The 19,105-nt window shown below is 50.5% G+C and overlaps 1 protein-coding gene across 4 annotated transcripts in view; it reads left to right on the top strand.

The window, feature by feature from the left end:
• The window catches only part of Sufu (SUFU negative regulator of hedgehog signaling), a 92,572-nt gene that overhangs the window by 64,130 nt on the left and 9,337 nt on the right, over positions 1-19,105 (top strand). For all 4 annotated transcript variants that reach the window (XM_040743429.1, XM_040743428.1, XM_040743421.1 and 1 more), the window contains exons 9-10: positions 13,294-13,428; positions 15,034-15,172. In XM_040743429.1, coding sequence (XP_040599363.1) covers positions 13,294-13,428; positions 15,034-15,172 — 274 coding nt within the window. The remainder of the gene's footprint in view (positions 1-13,293; positions 13,429-15,033; positions 15,173-19,105) is intronic.

Genomic DNA, 19,105 nt, shown 5'->3' with positions numbered 1-19,105 from the left:
TGATGCATGGGTCTTTGTGGGTCTGGATATGATCTAGGAGGTTATGGGGATGGATCAGCCTAGAACAGCTGGTCAGGCCTGGGCATCAGCAACTGGGTCTGGCCTACTTGGGAAATTGGGCACTTGCTAATTTCATACATCCATAGCAGCTAACAGTTCATACTAATATTAATTTAATTCATCCTCATAGCCACTGTGTGAAGTAAATAATCTTCTATATTTTCCCTTTCCAGAAGAAACACTTGAGATGTAGGGAGTTGATGAGTAGTTGATGTGGGCTTCCTTGCCCTGTGCTCGGGGACCCTCTGAGGACCTGCAGGCCATGCCTCTGAGATAATGATCTCACATGGGGAACTCGTGTAACTAGCTGGTTGTAGCATGACTAGGGACAAGCTCTCACATGACCCTGAGGACAAGCTGGGCCCCTGTTAGAAGATGACTGGATTTATTTGACTGTAAGAAGGACCTCTCATTAGCCCCGGTGATTCTAGAAATAATGAGCTCTGTCATAACTGGCTTGTTTATAGCAGAATTACTTTCTGAAACAGGCTTCGTTTTCTTCTTCAAACATAACCCTATCCCTGGCTCATCTCCCACGTCAGGACCAGGGCACTTCTTTTTTTCTGAAGGCCCTAGTTCCTGCTTCCCAGAAGGTAGCCCCTCTGGGTAACCTGTTCTCCCACCCACGGTTGCCAGCCCTCCGCCCACCGCCTTCCTGGAAGGAACATCCTGGGCCCTCTTTGGGGTATCTTCAGCATTTCACAACCCTTGCATTCCAGCCATGAAATTTGTATCTGCCTTTTCCCAAGATGATCAGTTGAGAAAAGCCGAAGGAGGCCTGCCGGCGCCTCCCTTCCCACTGCCTGCGCGGGAGAGTTTGGGAAGTAGCCTTTGTGCCACATGAGACAGCCTGGCCTGTGCTTGCCAACACTGTTTGGGATCCAGGGTGGCAGTCACTGGACGGCCTCTCTTCTGAGGTCCCTGGTCAGCCAGACTCTGGCATTAGCTCCCAGCCTCTCCATTGTGATGGTGACAGGCGGGCATGTGTGGTCAAGTGTGTGCATGGAACAGTCTGTTTCTATAAACTTCCTCCAGTGCCCTATGCCTCACTTAGCCGGTGACTCACTCACTGAGGAGGGGAGTTCCACAAGAACCCTCTGGGTCTTGCATCTTCCCAAAGAGGGGCAGGCATCATATGTGTTGGAGAGAGAGAGGGCTCTTGGGTAGTCAGGGGGGCCTCTCAAAGGCAGACTTAACATTACTGCTCAGCCAGGTCTGTAATTCATCTAGACTAGCAACAAGTTTATAAGGATGCTCCCTCCCCCTTAATTTCCTGGAGAATGGCGCTTTCATAGCATGAATTCTCCTGTTGTGACAGTCCATCTGTAAGATTCTCAAATGCATAGACCCCCTCCCCCTCCCTCCCCCTCTCTCTTTCTTTCTTTTCTTTCTGCTTAGGATGTAACCCAGGTTGGCATGGAACTCACAGTAGCCAATAGCCCAGGCCTCCTGGGTAGTGGGATTGCAGGTAGAAACCACAATGCCTACTCTGCTGTAAAGGTCTCTGCTCCCATTTGTTTGGCCTTGGGACAGGGTGACTTTGCTGCCTCTCACTCCCATTTTGAGTAGTTTGTGACCTGGCTGGGGAGTCCTTTAGAGAGAACTGTTTTGTTTTGCTCAGCCTGTGGGGCCCGTGAAGTGTAATTAGCTCTGGTTTTCATCCGCCTTGCCAGTGGATTTGGGTAAGGAAGGTGAGTTACCCCCTAGGAAGGGTAGCTGGCTGCTGCGGTGCCACTTTGCACTGGGACAGATTTAGATGACCCTGCTGTCAGGGCTGTGTGTTAGTTAGTAGACAGCCTGGAGCCGCTCTGTCACGGTGGCCTCACTTACAGTTCTCATACTGGCAGAGTACACTTGTTTGCCCTGGAGAGCAAGCCCAGAAAGCATGAACCCTGCTCTTAGGCCTCCACCAGGCTCCCAAGAGCTGACAGTAGGAAACACCAGGCCTCTTTGCTCACTGCTTCCTGGACCAGAGTCTTTCTTCTGAGTCCCTCATATGAACCAGGTTGTCATGCCAAATGTCTGTAGCCTTTCTCAAAAAACACACTCGAAAGGGCAAAGGGCATGGGTCCAGCAAATCTGACACAGGTCAACTTACGTTTTGACTCCAGTCTTTGGTCCACTTCTCCAAAGAGACAAAGCTGTTGTCATTATTTGAGGTTCCTGGCTGGTGCTTTGAATCGAGGTACAAACCCTGCATCCCTCCCTTGAGTTGCACAATGGAAAGTATTTTTATCCTCCATCCTTGACCCTCAGTGTCACCCAACACTGCAGCGCTGACTTGCTTCTGCAGGGAAGGGAAAAGGAAGGTTCAAAGGGGAGAGCTGAAGAAGGCAATGCCAGGGCCTCGGGCTAGAGCGGGCTCCCCTAAGACCACAGGGCTCCTAGCATTACCTCCCAAGTCAAAGGGGCCAGTGTAGGATGGACTCAAAGGCACCCACTGCTGTTGATGGGTAGTTAGAGACTCTTCCAGAGCTCAGTGCCACAGTTAGTCTGTCCTGCCTGCCTCTGCCCTGCTGTCTCGCCGTCACGCTCCATATGTGGGAGGGATGGCCTCTCTAATCATTACCGTTCTCTGTTTGCTTGTTGGTGCAACAATACTGTGTGGTCTTGTATTGCTGATCTCATCCGATCAGGAAGTTTGTCAGCGTGACAGTGATCCACAGCCTTGTGCTTCCCTCCGCCCCACACCCTTTCCCAACCCTGCCCTGAAGGGAGACTGACAAGTGCTCATTCTCTGAGTTCAGAGCGCCCATCAGCAATCAGAAAGCAATAGGAATAATCTCCCAGGCAAAAACCGAAGCCAGAGATGGGGCTGGGCTCTGCCAGCCAATTGTACTTCACATCTGATTTGTTGCCAAGCCCGATGTCCTGCTTCCAGGTGTCCCCAAGGAGAAGGTCTCTCGAGTCATGTGGCCAGTGCAGACGTCATGACTGTCACAGGACGAGGACTGTGGCTAACAGGAATTTCAACTGCTTGGTTCTTCTCCTTCCCTCCCTCCCCTGTTGCCATGGATAGAAAATTGCTGGTGCTACATGAATGTGGAGAAGTTAAGACCTTTCCAGACTGGAGAGAAACAGATTAGGCTCTGCCAGCCTGCAGGGTAGGTAGGGTGACTAGAGGAGGTACCGTAACCCACCCAGGACTGCAGATGAGGAGTCTCTCTTGACACTGGAGGGAAAGGGTGTGCTAGGATATGTGAAAAGCCGCCGTGTACAGTGAGAAGTATAAATATAGAACGTGCATTTAGACAGGTGGCAAAGACTAAGTGAATGGAAGAATTGGGTCCATTTCTGACTTGCCAGCAGAACCCTGGGCTGGACAGTGAGCTCTTGGGGCGGAGTAGGCAGTTATTATTATCTGTCACCTGTGCAGGCTCCTGTTGTCCCCACTTCACACAGTGGAATGTTCTTGCCCTGCTTTTATAAGTATGGAGTCAAGCCAGGGCATGGTAGTTCCAGGACATAGGGCTGCATAGAGAGACCGTGTCTCAAAAAAAAAAAGTCAGGCGGTAGTGGCACACACCTTTAATCCCAGCACGCAGGAGGCAGAGGCAGGAGGGTCTCTGAGTTCGAGGCCAGCCTGGTCAATAGAGCAAGTTCCAGGGTAGCCAGGACTACACAGAAAAACCTTGTTTAGAAAACCCCCAAATAAATAATGTAATAATAATGATAATGAGATGGTTCAGCAGGTAAGGCATTTGCTGCTGGGCCTGATTTCCCAAGTTGGATCACTGTAATCCACACAGCAGAAGGGGAGAACTGCCTCCTACAGGTCGTCCTCTGATGGACATACTTGCTGTGGTTTGTGTGCGCATATGCTGGAGTGTCGAGGGCTGGAGTGATGGCTCAGGGTTAGGATCACAAGGCCTAGGCTTGTTTCTCCCCCACATGGTGTCTCTCAACCCTCTGTCACTCTAATTCTAGGGGATCTGGTGCTTCCTTCTGGTCTCTGCTGGCACCGAGCATGCACATGGTTCACAGACATCCCTTCAGGCAAAACCCCTGTACAAATAGAATAAATAAGTAACAGCAAATGTAATGCCACTATTTTAAAGAACTGTAAAATTTCAAAAGAAAAAGAGTCTGTGCATTGAAGGCCAGCCTGGTCTACAGAGAGCGCTCCAGGACAGCTGGGGCTGTGCAGAGACGTCCTGTCTCAAAACAAAGGGGGAAGAAAGAAAAAGAAGAATTTAGCAAGTAAAACAGAATGCAGAGAAGTATAATAACTGATAACCTGAGAGTCTACGTATGAGTGCAGAGTGAAGCTGGCATTTTACTTGCCGTGGAACCCTTGAAGGTACAGGCACGTGGAAAGCATCTGGCTGGGGTAAACATACTAAACAATTGAGTGAAATATGCTAGCTAATGTAGCCCCTCACTATGAGCTTGGATGACAGTGAGGTGTGAGAGGGACTCTTTCTTAGTTTGTTTTCTTTTGCTATGATTAAGACCATGACCCAACAAGGAGGCAGAGGCAGGTGGGTCCCTGAGTCCAGGGCCAGCCTGCTCTACAGAGAGAGTTCTAGGACAGCCAGGGCTACACAGAGAAACCCTGTCTCAGAAAGAAAAAGAGAAAGGAGGCTGGAGCCATGGCCCAGCAGTTAAGAACTGTTAAATACTCCGAGCGGTGGTGGTGCACGCCTTTAATCCCAGCACTCTGGAGGCAGAGGCAGACGGATCTCTGTGAGTTCAAGACCAACCTGGTCCAGAAGAGCTCGTTCTAGGATAGCCTCCAAAGCCACAGAGAAACCCTGTGTCAAAAAACAAAACAACACAAAAAAACATAGGAAACTATTGTGAGACAGGTGATCTCTGTGACTTTGAGACCAGCCTAGTCATAGCAGGCTCCAAACCAGGCACGTGTGTGTGTGTGTGTGTGTGTGTGTGTGTGTGTGTGTGTGTGTGTGTGTGTGTGTGTGAGAGAGAGAGAGAGAGAGAGAGAGAGAGAGAGAGAGAGAGAGAGAGAGAGAGGAGAGGAGAGGAGAAAGAGAGAGAGGAGAGAGACACACATGAAATGGCTGAGCAAATTAAGGTGCTTACTTATGAGTTCAGTCCACAGGACCCACATGGTAGACTGAGAGAACTACCAGAAGTTGTCCTGTGACCTCCATACATGGGTACATACATACACAACAGATAAATACATGTAACCAGAATATCAGAAGTTGTCCTGTGACCTCCATACATGGGTACATACATACACAACAGATAGATAAATGTAACTAGAATATCAGAAGTTGTTCTGTGACCTCCATACATGGGTACATACATACACAACAGATAGATAAATGTAACCAGAATATCAGGATGGGCAATGGATCCGCCAGTAAAGTGCTTGCCAGTGACTCTCAGGACCTACACTCAGCATTCCTAGCCTCATTTAAGAACCTGGCAGAGCACAACCCCAGAGAAGCTAGGTAATAAAGAGGACCCTAAGATCTCCTGAGTAAATTGGGAGTGTGGGGGGAAGGGAAAAAGGTGGAAAGGGAGGAAAAAAATATGTAACTCAATACAAAAAAATAAACAAACAAAAAGAGCCAGGTGGAGTGGAGTATATGTCTGCAACTCCAGCACTGGGCAGCAGAGGCCGGTGGATCCATGGAGCTGCTGACCGTCTGGTGTAGCCAAGTCTATGAGCTACGGGTTTAATGAAAGACCCAGTCTCAAAGCTTAAGGTGAACTGAGTCCCATCTCTGGGGTCCACATGGTGGAAAAAGGGAGCCAACTGTTGGAAGTTGTCTTTTGACCTTCATCAAGCTTCATGACTCCTATACACATGGTACATGTGTACACACACCTCAATAAAAATGTAAGACATTTTTAAAAATTAGGCCAAGTATGGTAGGATGGGCACACCTTTATTTTTAAGATTTATTATGTACACAGTGTTCTGCCTACACATATGTCAGCTCACCAGGAGAGGGCACCAGATCTCACTATACATGGTTGTGAGCCACCATGTGGTTGCTGGGAATTGAACTCGGGATCTCTGGAAGAGTAAGCAGTGCTCTTAACCTCTGAGCTGTCTCTCCAGCCCTGGACACACCTTTAATTACATAAGGCACATAGGAAGCTGAAGCAGGCCAGTCTCTGTAAGTTCAAGGTCAGCCTTCTATACATAGTGAGTTCAAGGACCTCCAGGGCTATATAGCAGGACTTGTCAGGTAAAATAAAATGAAGTGAAAGTGGCTGGAAAGATGGTTCAGTGGTTACAAACCCATACTGCTCTTCCAGGGGACCCAAGTTCAGCTCTCAGCACCCATGTTAGACGAGGAAACTGGTGTGCTGGCACATACCTGAAGTCAGCAGCTGCAGCAGGAAGCCGGGAGAGGTTAGCCAAGGTGATTAGGAGTTCCAGGCAGCTGGGCTACAACGGTGAGAATCCCGTCTCAAAAAAGCGAAAAGAAACTAAACCAAAAGAAAAGAAAAAGCAATACTGTTGTGTGAGCTTTTACAGCCTACCCTGCCCTTGGAAAGTCTTATGTCACATTCCAGGGAAAAACACTATACTTTCGAGGTGAGATGGCACAAGCCTTTAATCCCAGCACCTGGGAGGCAGAGACCAAAAGAAAAGAAAAACAAGAACGAAGAACACTGTCCTGAAAGGCAAGCCTGAGGGAACTTCAGCCTCCCTGGTGTCTACGTGAGTTGGAGTTGAACAGCGGGAAACGCTCTGATTGTCCCTTAAGAGCATCTGTTGTGGAGTGAGGGACTCCGTGAGGATCTACTCCTAACCATCAAGAAGTCTGACGAGGTACAGCTGGCTTGGCCTTGGAACGAAGCAGCTGGGCAGGGCAGAGCTCAGGAGGGGAAACCCAGAGCCCTGGCAGACTGGCACCTGGCCTCTGGTCCACAGAGGGCATCTCCACTGCCTCAGGGGATTTTGGTGTTCAGTGGAAAGGGAGTTCTTGTCAGAGGTTGGAAAATGCTGGCTTACAAAAAATGAAACCAGTTCATTTTTCCTGTCGCCTCATTTCCTGTCCAAAATGCCAGCGTAATGTGAATCACCAATCTGAGAGGCAGATATTAAACCTAATCTTGCCTATTTTTCTAGAAGCATGGTCTTGTATCCCAGGAATTCAGCTCTTTTAAGAGCTCAGGGAAGCCTAGTGTATCAGCACAAGTCTATAATCCCAGAGCCTGAGAGGTAGAAGCAGGAGGATTGCAAATTTGAGGCTAGCCTAGGCTGCATAGGTAGTCCAGTCCAACCTTGATGACTTAAAATGTATGTGAGCCTGCATGAATATGTCTACCGCATGAATGCGAGAGAGCATCCAACCTCGTAGAACTGGAGTTACAAGCTGTTGTGAGCCACCACGTGGGTGCTGGGAACCCAACCTGGGTCCTGCAGGAACAGTAAATGTTCTTAACCACCCAGCCACCTCTCTAGCCCTATATTCCCAGCTGTCGAATGGGTGCCTGGGGTCTGACCTCGGGTCCCCATGTTTGTGTGGCCAGCGTAGCACTTTACTGACTGAGCTGCGTTTCCATTCCTGAAGAGTTGTTTGTTTGTTTGTTTTTGTTTTTCGAGACTGAGTTTCTCTGTGTAACAGTCCTGGCTATCCAGAAACTCACCCTGTAGACCAGGCTGGCCTTGGACTCACAGAGATTGCCTGCCTCTGCCACCTGAGTGCTGGGATCAAAGGTGTGTGCCACCACCGCCCAGGGAGGTGGGAGATTTTTAACCCCAGTACTGATAGCCGGTATCAGAAGACTAAGATGTTACTTCAGCTTTTATGTGCATATACATGACTGGGACAGGCTTGTTACTTAAGGTCTCTGGGTTTCCATTTCTTCATCTTTAAGTTGAGGGAAATAACTCTTATTTATAGGTTGTTATGAAATGACAGGAATTGATGTATATGAAGAGCTCAACACAGGAGAGGCGCCATTGTCTACACTCGGTAAAAGGTGTCTGGCTCGCCGGACAGTGGTGGCGCACGCCTTTAATCCCAGTACTCGGGAGGCAGAGGCAGGTGGATCTGTGTGAGTTGGAGGCCGGGCAGGACCGATAGCCTCCAAAACGATACAGAGAAACCCTGTCTCGTAAAAACCAAAAAAAAAAAAAAAAGGTGTCTGGCTCATGGAGATGGCTCAGTGAGTAAAAGCACTGACTGTACACAGAAACCATGTGAGGGTGGAAGAGAGGTGTTCTCTGACCTCCGCATGTTCACACACCACACAATAATGTTTTTTAAAATAAGAGATAGCCCGGAGTTATTTCAGATAGTTCCCTGATAAGGATAATACCTCTATAGATATCAGGGTAGGTGTGTAGAGAATTAAGCACATAATTTACATAATTTGAATAATAGCTAGGAGGTAAAGTGTGTTATACCAACACAGGTGTAAATAGCAGAGCCAAAAAGAACTCTGGGCATGGTGGTGCATGCCTTTAACTCCAGCACTCTGGGGGCAGAGACAAGTGGATCTCTGAGTTCAAGGCCAGCCTGGTCTACAGTGAGAGTTCCAGGACAGCCAGGGCTATAAGAGAAACCCTGTCTCCAAAAAACAAAAAAGCAAAGCTGACATACAAGAGCTGGATCTTGAAAGACAAATTACGACTGGCATAAAGGACTTTATTGTTTTGGAGTAAGAAGAAAACCCAGGCCTTGTTTAGACAGAGTAACCCTGAGCAATGACAAAGGAGCAGAATGTGCTGGAGTTGTGTTGTGTTTCCATCTCGGAGCAAGTGAGGAAGAGCCACACAGGACAGAAGCCTTCTTCCACATCTCTTAGGCCACATGCCTTGTGCTCCCAGAACACGGGAAGAACTGGCGGGTGAGAGTCATGGTCATCTGAGGAGTGGAGGAGATGGATGCCAGCAGACTGAACGCATATGACAGTTCAGGGTGCCAAGAACGTCGTGCACTTTCTGGACCAGTCAGTCAGCTTGCTATCACTCTCAGGAAAAGTCAGGACTGGATTATTCCGCAAGGAGCTTTGAATGCTGTCAGGGAAACAAACCCAAGAGACGAAATCAGGCATAGTGCTCACCTCTGGTAAGGCGAGAAATGTGCCCTGGGCTTGCCTAGGCAACAATTAGCCAGACATCTTGGATATGCTCTGACATCATTACGGCAAGACAGAAACATTTAGAGAGCATACAGGAGGTGATGGGAAAGGTGGATTTATTTTTAATCAGTTAAATGAATATACCCAAAAAAGCAGTGTTGCCAATCCATCCGCTCAGCCGGGGTCTGTTCTCAATTTAATCAATGACTGGATTGAGAATGTCGATAGCAAGGCGATCGGTTATGTCAGTGATGGGAAGCCAGGAAGGAATGCCGAGATGATGGATGCCGGAGTCAAGTTAGAAACTCTAGCCAGACAATGTAGAGTTCTGCTCTTAGCTTCAAATAATCCCCAGCACACACTGGACAGGAGAGGAGAGGGTAGCCTATGAGAGAGAGCCTGAGAAAGATTTTGTTGACAGAGGGAGTGCTGTATGAGTTGGTAGCATGATGAGGTTACAAAGAAAGACAATTTGATGACAGATTTAATAGAAATAAACTGCCCCACACAAGATCACAGAGCCTCTGAGATCTGCACTGGTTAGACCACATACTGTATTTATTTCCACACATGCCACTTCATTTCCGGACATGACACTCTAGTTTTGACGAGCTCAACTGAATCCAGGGGAGGGTGGCTTGAACGGATAAAGGGTTTCAGAACCTTGTCAAGAATGTAGTTGAAAGTTAGGGCCACGTAGCCAAGAAAGAGAAGCTGTTGATAGGATTCAAGAGCGGCCTCTGGGGTGCGAAATGCTGCCAGAGAAGGATGCATTAAATAACTGGGCTGCTTAAAGGCTGGTGGTTTGAGAATTGCAAAGGCAGATTACAAGATGGCCTGGCCACCATCTCCCTCAGTGGAGCCAAAAGCCTTGAGGGATTTTCTTCAATCCAGCCTTCCCAGAGCCCAATGGCTGACCAGGACTTGAAGCATTCACTCCTGGTCTCCCTTTCAAGCCAGTCTCAGACATCCCCTCAGCAGAGGAGCTGATCTGGCCAGAGGCAATTGGACTCTGGGCCCAGGATAATGGCAAACAAGTTTCTATTAGCCATCAACATTCTTGCAAGCAGAGCTGAGAAACACCTGCAGTACCATGCACTGTTAGATGCCTCCTCAGACTCATTTAAATGCAATAGTGACCCTACTGTTCTTTTCATCTAGGAAGTATTGAAGCTTAGGGAAAGCACGTGCTACGCACCTGGAACCAGAGGCTGAGTCAAGAGGAGAGCAATATGAGTTCAGGACCAGCCTGGAAGTTCGAGGGGGGGGGCTGTGATACCCCAGCAGATGAAACCAGATGCACAAAGCCTGAGGGGTCTGAGTTTAATCCCTGGACTCTGTGGTAGAAGAGAATGGCTTCTGTGTGCATTGGCATATCTGTGTGCACACACACACACTAAATAAACGTATTCACATTAAAAGAAGACCAGAGACCAGCCTGGGCTACATGGCAAGACCTTTTCTCAAAAAAGGAAAGAGAAAGGTGGTCATTTGCCAAGGTCTCCTAGGATGAGAAGCCATGATATTTGACACTCTGCCTCCTAGAGCATGCTCCTAGTCCTGTATCCCCTATGCCTCCCTAGAAGTCCCTCTCTTTCCCACCCCCCCAAAACTCTGCCTTCTCCTCTATGGAGAACTCAGGGAGAAAGCCCAGCTGAAAAATTAGGCCATGCTGCCGAGCACACTACTTATTTTTTTATGACTAAGATTAAGCTGACAACCATGCAAAACATTGCAAACCTGTGTCGACTGCAGATTTAATACCTCACCCAGCCCACACAAATAATTCATGCTTCTGCATCGATGTCCAGAAAAAACAAATCAGCAGAAAGCTGGGCTCCTGCGTGTGTGAAGCAGCCGCCTTCCCATTGAAGCAGCTAGCATGCCGGAAATACCCAGGCTGCAGGAATGCAGATCTAGCATTTTGAGAGGTTTTTTTTTCTTAAAAGATTAAAGTATGTTTTCTCAAATGATTGAAGGTTGGTGGGAGGTGTAAATGTGGGCACTTGTCACATTAATTCTTCAGATGATTAAGTTCTTTGCTGCTTCTTTAAAGCTGTTTGCTGTTGGGTTTGATGTCCCCGTTCTGGGTGAGTGTGTTGTGGCAGTTACCAAGGTGACTTTAGCTGACTTTCAACAATCTATTTTTCCCTCCAGCTTGGGACTCTCTAGCCCTGTGTACTGTGTGATTCTTCTCTACAGCCCCCGCCCCCCATGGCTATTCAGCATTTTTGCCTGGCCCACTGAGGCTGGGGTCCTCCAGAAGGTTCCACCCCCGGCAGTCCTGAGCCCCTGGGCAGCGTGACAGCCTAAGGATAGGAGAAGGGTTGTCAGATGCACAGGGGAGTCACATCCTGGCTGTGCCCCTTAAACGCAGTGGGGCTCGGGATGGGGCCCAGTGGCAAAGCATTTGCCTAGCAGGTGTGAACCTCTGAGTTTCAACCTCAGCAACCCCCAAAATAAGGCCCCTGCTGTGACTTTGAGGTTATCTCTGCTCTCTTTATTTGTAAGAGGGCTAAGAGTTTCATGCTTGCTGTGAGGGCCCACTGAGTGAACCTGTGCATGCAACAGAGCCTGGCGCAGAGGAGGCCCTTGACAAACATGGGTGATGTCATTTCCTGTGTTCTGCTCCTGTTTGGGGTCCGGTAGCAACCCCATATGACCTTTGAGCCCGTCAGTATGCCTGGATGAGATGTGGGGTTGCCCTCCTTGGAAGGCCGGCACAGAAAGTGGTCAGAAGTCCACGGTTCACAAGCTGGTCTGCCACAGACATGCTCTTTGTTTGGCCTTGGTTATGTCCCCTTTCTGAAAAGGAAAGAGGTAAATTAAGCAGGTTGAGTTCCTTTCCGTCTTGAAATGCTGTTGCCCTCTTGGCCGGCGTTTGTCTCCGTCACAGGTCTTGTGGAGTTCCTGCCAAGGGAAAGGCAGTTCCCAAGGCAGCTTTGGGAAGCTGCAGGAGCAGATGCCTTGGTGACAGAGCAGTCACACCCTTGGGGAGAGGAGCTGCTGCCAGTGCTGCCCTGTTCTCCCTGGGGAGGGGCTCTGCCTGTCAGGTGCTCACTCTGTTAGATGAGGCCTGCTCCTGGGTGACTGTCCAGCTCAGACATCCTGAGTAGCTCCTGCCTGCTGCTTGATTTCAAGACAAACAAACAAACAAAAAAGAATGACCCTCACCTAGTATTTCGATGGACACTTGAAGAATTGTTCTGGTTTTCACAGCCCAAACCAGAACCCTGTCTTTTGAATGGGATCAGCGGATGACCCTCTTTTTCTGCTGGGGAAGATTTGGGAGGTCAGTGAGGACAGCTGAATTTTGAAAAACAAAACTTAGAATGACAAGGAACCCAATAGCACCCAGCTGTGGGACAAGCTGTAGGTTGGGAGCTGAGGTGGAGAGAGCATGAGTGAGTGTGACAGCTTAGTGTGGCCAAGGTCACTATCAGGGGGAATCTAGATCAGGGCTTACTCACATGCACACAAATATACATGCACACGCACACAACACACATCCATGCATGTGCCACACCACACACATGCACACACATATCCATGTATGCATCACACAGTGAAGCTCAGGTAAAGTGTCACCCAGCCACATGCATCTGACTCCTACACTCCATCTTAGCTGAAAGGCCGAGAAGCCACACGTCTGCCTCCTAAGCAAGGATTGTGCTGGCCTCTGCTTGGATCACTCACATCCCGGCCTTGCCTGGCCCTATGCAGGAGTGTGCTTGCTCAGAACCCCAGGTCAGCTAGCAGAAGCTCCTTGACCTTTGTCCCATGCCAGTCTTGGAGAGCTGAGTCTCCAGGACTTCAAGGCAGGAAAAGAGAGGTTCTGTAGAGCGCCTATTAATTTCACAGGGCAAAACAAGCCACTGTGATGTGAACTCCGTGTTGGCCAAGGGTGTGGGCTCTAGGACCCGGCTGGCTTCAGACCGAATGCCAGTCCCACTTCTTCCTTGGCTGTGCACGTGCACTCCCGCACTTCATTTGTCATTCCCAGTGTGCCCATAGCACCATCGCATGGGCCTCGGGAGGCGTCAGCAGCCAGAGAAGTATTTGACACCTGCTGGCCTGGCTAGTGCACACTGAGGGTGCTGTTACCACTGTTAACAGGCACCATGGTTTCTAACCAAGAACTCAGCCAGAAAGCCCCATTTGCTCCTCCCTGTGGTTTTCCCCGTGCACTTAATCTGTTCCTTGCTTGTTTTGCAGGAGCCGCAAAGACAGCCTGGAAAGTGACAGCTCCACAGCCATTATCCCCCACGAACTGATCCGCACTCGGCAACTCGAGAGCGTACATCTGAAATTTAACCAGGAGTCGGGCGCCCTCATTCCTCTCTGTCTCAGGTGAGCTGAAACAGTCCATTCCACAGTACCCTGTAGGCTCAGAGCCTCCACGGTCTGCCTTCCCCCAGCACAGGTCATCTAAGGCTTTGGGCTAGCCATTTTAGCCTGGCAGTATCTGTGGGCAGTGGCAGCCCCCCCTCATCACATACCATGCCCCCTACTGGTCTGTCATCTGAGTTGGTATTTCATTTTGTTTGAGATAGGGTCTCACTTTGTAGTCCTGGCTGGCGTTGAACTCACAGAGATCCCCTGCTGGGGTCAAAGGTGTGTGCCCTACATCTGGCTTTCTTATCCTCTGGTTCTCTGAGAAGTGTCAAAGTCAGACTCCACGGGGACTAGATGCTGTCCAGGAAGTGTCCTTCCGCCATGCTCCCCCTTTGGGAGGTCCAGTGACCAAGCGATTCCAGGATGGCCCTGCCATCCCATAAGCCAGGTCACAGGTCACACTGAGCTGTCAAGAACAGGAGGGTTCTGAATGTTTGGGCTCTACCTTCTCTTGCTTGAAACTTTTCCCATGCAATACACTCAGTTCTTTACAAAACCCAGTGAGCAGCCCAGCAGCCTCCTTGAGGGGCCGGAAACCCAGCTGTGTCTCCTCTTCTGTGAGAGGCAGAGCACCCGCCCAGTGGGCAGAACGAAGCTTTGTTCCGAACACTGCACTAAGCTGGATCTCTTGCAGCTGGCTTCCTCCAAACCCTTTTAAGTTCCATTCTCATTTTGCTAGCACAGGAGACTACAAGAACCCCCCTAAACTCAAGGGGACAATGACAAGGAAAAAGGAATTGTATGGTTTGAACCCTCCCCATCCAAGAGCCAGGAGAAGTGGGGGAGGAGTTGAGTTGAGCCAGCCTTAGCCAGCTGCCCTGAGCCGCGGGGCAGAGGTGTTGAGTGAAGGTCTGAGTGAAGGTGCCTCCCAGGGCCAGGACCAGGCTCCAGCTGTGTCCTACAGCTGCTTGGGCACAGGCTTGGGCTTTTAGCCTGGGGACGGGTTACTCTGAAGCAGCCTGAGAGTGAGCGCAAGGAGCGGTTTTGCCTCCTTAACCGTTTGGCATCCCTGCCTGTTGGCTGCCACGTTCAGTGCTTTCTCCAGCCTGGGGACTGATGGTGACTTCTTGCAGTGATCCTGCTTGGCTTCAGACTTGTGGTTTGGTTTTGTGTTTTTAAAGATTTGCTCATTGCCTCCAGTATAACTGCTTAAGTGTTACAGGAAAGCCCAGGAGCGGGTGGAAGGCCCTGCACGGGCTCAGAATATCCTGCTGGATGGCATTAGGCCTTCTTCACTCTGGGCATGACCCTGGTGCACTGCCTACTTCCCTCTTGGGCCTCAGTGTTGTCACCTGCCCTGAGGCCCTGGGCCCTGCTCTAGAGTGTCCACTGGCTGGGAACACTTGGAAGGATGTCTTCAGAGAGCTGGCGATGCCTTTCACTGATGTGTTCCAGTGAGCATGCTGGGTTAAAGTCCCCTGTTAGTGGGCAGCTGGGTCTTCAGGAGGGCACGGCCAGGCAGTCTGCCTCAGGAAACATTGCCCTATAGCCCCAGAATGTTGGCTAGGGACTGTGTTTCTAGGCCCAGATCCCCCACTGTCTCCATGTTCCCATCCCCAGGGGCAGACTCCTGCATGGACGGCACTTCACCTACAAGAGTATCACAGGTGACATGGCCATCACGTTTGTGTCTACGGGAGTGGAAGGCGCCTTTGCCACAGAAGAGCACCCCTATGCAGCTCACGGACCATGGCTACAAGTGAGAAGCACCCTTCTTCCCTTCCTGTTCTTCTGTCAGCTCTTCCCTTACTGCCTGCCCTCCCTCTCAGGACAGCTCTCTATGGCGCCCATCCTGTGCTGGGAGCTGCCTGTTGGATACAGAGCCTGAGCTCTCTGTGTGGTTAAGGAGAATGGGTACTGCTGTCTTCACAGCTCCAGAGGCCCCCCCCATCCCCTGATGTGAGTTTCTCTCCTGCCATTGGTAGAGGAAATCCAAGTGTGAGGAGTAGAATACTTCCCTTGCCCTGGGAAATCAAGATAAAAGACATGGAGGGCGAATGACGTGTGGATACCACCCTCCAGTGCCTGTATGGAAACCACCAGAATTCATAGGAAGTGAATCTGTGACCAGGCGGGGCAGGCCACAGTGGCCAGAGCTCCCCCACCAGCAGTCAGCTGCTCCCTTTTGCCCCTGCTGGAAACCACTGAGCAGAACCTGCTGTCTTGTCCAGAGTATTATGTTATCGTGCTCTCCTGCTTGGAGCAAGGACCAGGGCTGATAGGAAGCCCAGTGCTTGGGGTTAAGAGCCACCAGTCTCTTTCTAGTGCCTGCCCTGCCCAGGTCTCTAAGGCTCACCAGCCTGGTCTGCCATACTCCTTTTTTGGCTTTTGGCTGTATTTTGGAGAAGGGGGAAAGCAATTTACCTACCTTTCACAAGAATACCAAGAAAAGGACTCAGGGCCAGATGTGTTGAAGCACACCTTTAATCCCAGAGCACTTGGGAGGCAGAGGCAGGGGGATCTCTATGAATTTGAGGCCATCCTGCCCTACATAGAGTTCCAGGCCAGCTAGGGCTACAAAGTAAGACACGGTCTAAAAAAAGAAAAAAGAAAGAAAGAGACTCTGACCTCCATCAGAAAGGTAACCAAGCTTTGTTTATGGTGGGTTAGAGAAAAGCATGGGGGAATTACAGGAAAAAAAAGGAAGAGAATTACACTAGCTTTGTGGGTTATCCGTTCTGGGGTCTGCACTACTCTCAATACGGGTATGTTTTTGTCTGCGTGTGTCTGCTTGCAGCTGACGTCCTCCTCCCTCAGAGCAACCTCCTCCCTGCCCCCCACCAAAGTCCTAACCCTTAATTAAAACAAACAGCAAACAAAGGATACCCAACCACTCTTCTCCCACTAAGCCCAGAGGTAGAAATGGAAGCTAGTGCTTTAGGGTTATTGTGTTCCATAAATTATCTTGCCTGTTTCCACTGTTGTTATTACATTGTTTCATAACAAAATTACTTTGAACCATAGTTATAAATACATTTTAAAAGTCCCACTTGGTAATATTAGATTTCTGTCTGTGGGGTGTTGATAGTTACTGTAGCAAAAGCTCAGAAGTGTAACATTTGAAATGAGCCCAGGACAACTAGAAACAGCGTCTCATGTCCCCACTCCCAACCCTAGCCATGTCCCAGGCTGCCCCCTGTCTCTACTGACAACCAGAGATGCAGGTCTCTTCCCCAGACAGAACTAGTATGGAGGTGGGAGGTGGGGACACCCCCATCTCCCTGCAGGTGACCCCAGCAACAGAGAGTCCACAAATCATCATTCCAGTGAATGATGTAACACCAGCAGGTCTTGGCAGAAATGTCCTGGTAGTTCATGAGTGTGTGCGTCTGCAGTTGAAGCATTTGGAGGGTATTAGGAACCAGGGTCTCCCTTGACTACAGGAAAGTGTCTCCTCTTGTATCCTGTCATCTTTCTTAGAACATCTTCCAGGAAACTGGGATGTCTGGCAGCCCCTCAGTCTTCTGGAAGGAAGCTTCCTGTACCCCAGTTCCCAAGTTCTTAATCCCCTGGCTGCTGGCATTCCCACTCTTGGCACCCCACGCCCCCACACACACATGCTGGCAGTCCCTCTGTGAGTTGGGGCACTCGGCACCCGCTGCCTCCCTCCCAGCACTTGGGTCCCCTCCTGTGGGCTGTTGCCTGGGGAACCAGGGAGCAGTGGGAATGAGTTGCTGGCCTCGGCATGTTTCAATCAAGTAGCTGTGCTGGGAGCTGCTTAATCAAAGGCCTGTTATGGGCTCATTAGTGTGGTCCACCACAGGCCGCCCCTCAGGAGAGCCCTGGGAAGGCTGGCTCAGGTCCCGCCCTCCAGGCACACACCCTTGATCACCAAGAGGTTTCTCAGGCTCTTTGCAAGGAGCCCTGGGAAACTCTCCATCTGACCTGCCCCAGCCAGCCGGGTTCTCAACAGTGAAGCCAACACCCACATCGGCTCTCCTCCCCTCCTGAGAGCAGTCAGCATTTTCTGCTTCTGACAGTTGGCCTGACTTTCCTTTTAGGGTCTTGCCTCTATGACCACAGGCAGTCCCCAGCTTGTGGGAACTAAGCTTGTAATGGCTTGTGGGCCCCTAGATTGCCTCTCAAGAGCCAACTGTCTCCCAGGTAGGACCCGAGGTTCTACTCAGAAGTCACAGATCAAGCCAAGAAGAGATCCAGGCCTGTTTGGAGGGAGAGCTCAACACCCAGACCCGTTCCTCCCTTTACAGGGTTCTGTCACTCACTTGGGGTCTAGGGCCTCTCCTTGAGCCTTGTGTGCCCAGGCTGTTGCAGGCAGAGGAGCAGGGGGCAGCTGAAAGCAGTAGGCATTGGATGGAGAGACCTAGACTTGTGTCCCCTGGCTGCTGTAAGTCACAGCTGGAGTGGGAGGGGCAACGAGACTGTCTTGCATCAGCCTTCAGCAGCCTCCAAAGGGCTCACTCCCAACCTTGGCACCTTGCTCTGGCTGCCAGCCCAGGCCTGTTATCTCTTAGGGAAAGGCTCGGCATCCATTCTCGCTGTGCCGGGAAGAGAGGACTGGAAGGAAAGGGGCAGGTTAGAGAGCCAGAGTCCCTGTTCAGAGCTGGTGGGATGGCCTCAGACAGGCTGTCATACCCACCTGGCCCCCCACTTTCTACCAACTCCCAACAGGGAGACCCAGGCTTGGGGAAGTCGGGACCCAGGGCCTGAAGAAGAGGGCAGGGGTAGTTGGAAACTCATACATTAGGAGTTGCTAGAGGCAGGAGTTGGCTCGGGCCCATACTCTAATTTCTAGAGAAGAGACCTGGCTTCATCCATCCTGCCTTGTGTCACCCTTAAGGTCATAGAGCCTGTAAGCCAAGTCTAGAGCTTCGTGAGACAGTTTCCAGACTCTGGAGCAGGTCTGCCAATGGCCTCTCCTGCCCCTAGCACCCCATCACTGGGGGCAGTGGCTTGCTTCTCCCTTGGCCTATTGACCCTGAGCTGTCAATCTTCTGAGCAGAGCCCCGCCCAGAGCTGAGTCAGTTCCGTCATCAGTTCCTAGCCAGGGCAATCTGAAGGAGGGAAGCTTCAGTCCCAGAGGTCGCAGAGAGGGCATATCACCAAACACGAGATTATTTTTTTTAGGCCCTGAAATGCTTTCTCAGCTGTGTGGTGTCTGACAGCTCACCCAGGTGGCGCCCTTAGTCCCAGCCACTCCCCAGCAGCCCAATGGGAGGTCTCTGGTTTGGGAGAAGACAGCTCGCAGCTGTTCCCAGTGGGGTCTGATGTTCCCAGCCAGGCAGCGAAACCACTGCTAAACTCTACCCAGCCCAGGAACAGGTTCCCCATATTCCTTCAGCCAAGGCCCTTTTGCTATGTAGAAGGCAATCTGGGAGTCCCCAGCCCAGCCCCTGGCATGCCCGCATCCCCTTTCTGATGCCTACCCAGCATTTCTCCCACTGGTGGGCCTGGCTAGACCTGCCTCCTTTGGAGACTTTGGCTTGGACTGTCTCAAGCCCTCGTTGTCCCGTCCTGCTCCTGTTAAGGTTTAAAGCAAACTCTAATTCCCTGCTGTGTCAACAGCAGGAGTCTAGCTTGCTTCTGGCCACCAGAGCCAACTTCTCACCACCCAGCCAGAGCAGGAAATGGGAGAGTGCCCCCACTTCTCTCAGGCACATGGGAGTGTCCACAG

Source organism: Mesocricetus auratus, unplaced genomic scaffold (assembly GCF_017639785.1).
Source record: "Mesocricetus auratus isolate SY011 unplaced genomic scaffold, BCM_Maur_2.0 Super-Scaffold_4256, whole genome shotgun sequence".
NCBI lineage: Eukaryota > Metazoa > Chordata > Mammalia > Rodentia > Cricetidae > Mesocricetus > Mesocricetus auratus.
The sequence above is the reverse complement of the archived record's forward strand: the minus strand, read 5'-3'. Positions and strand labels throughout refer to the sequence as shown.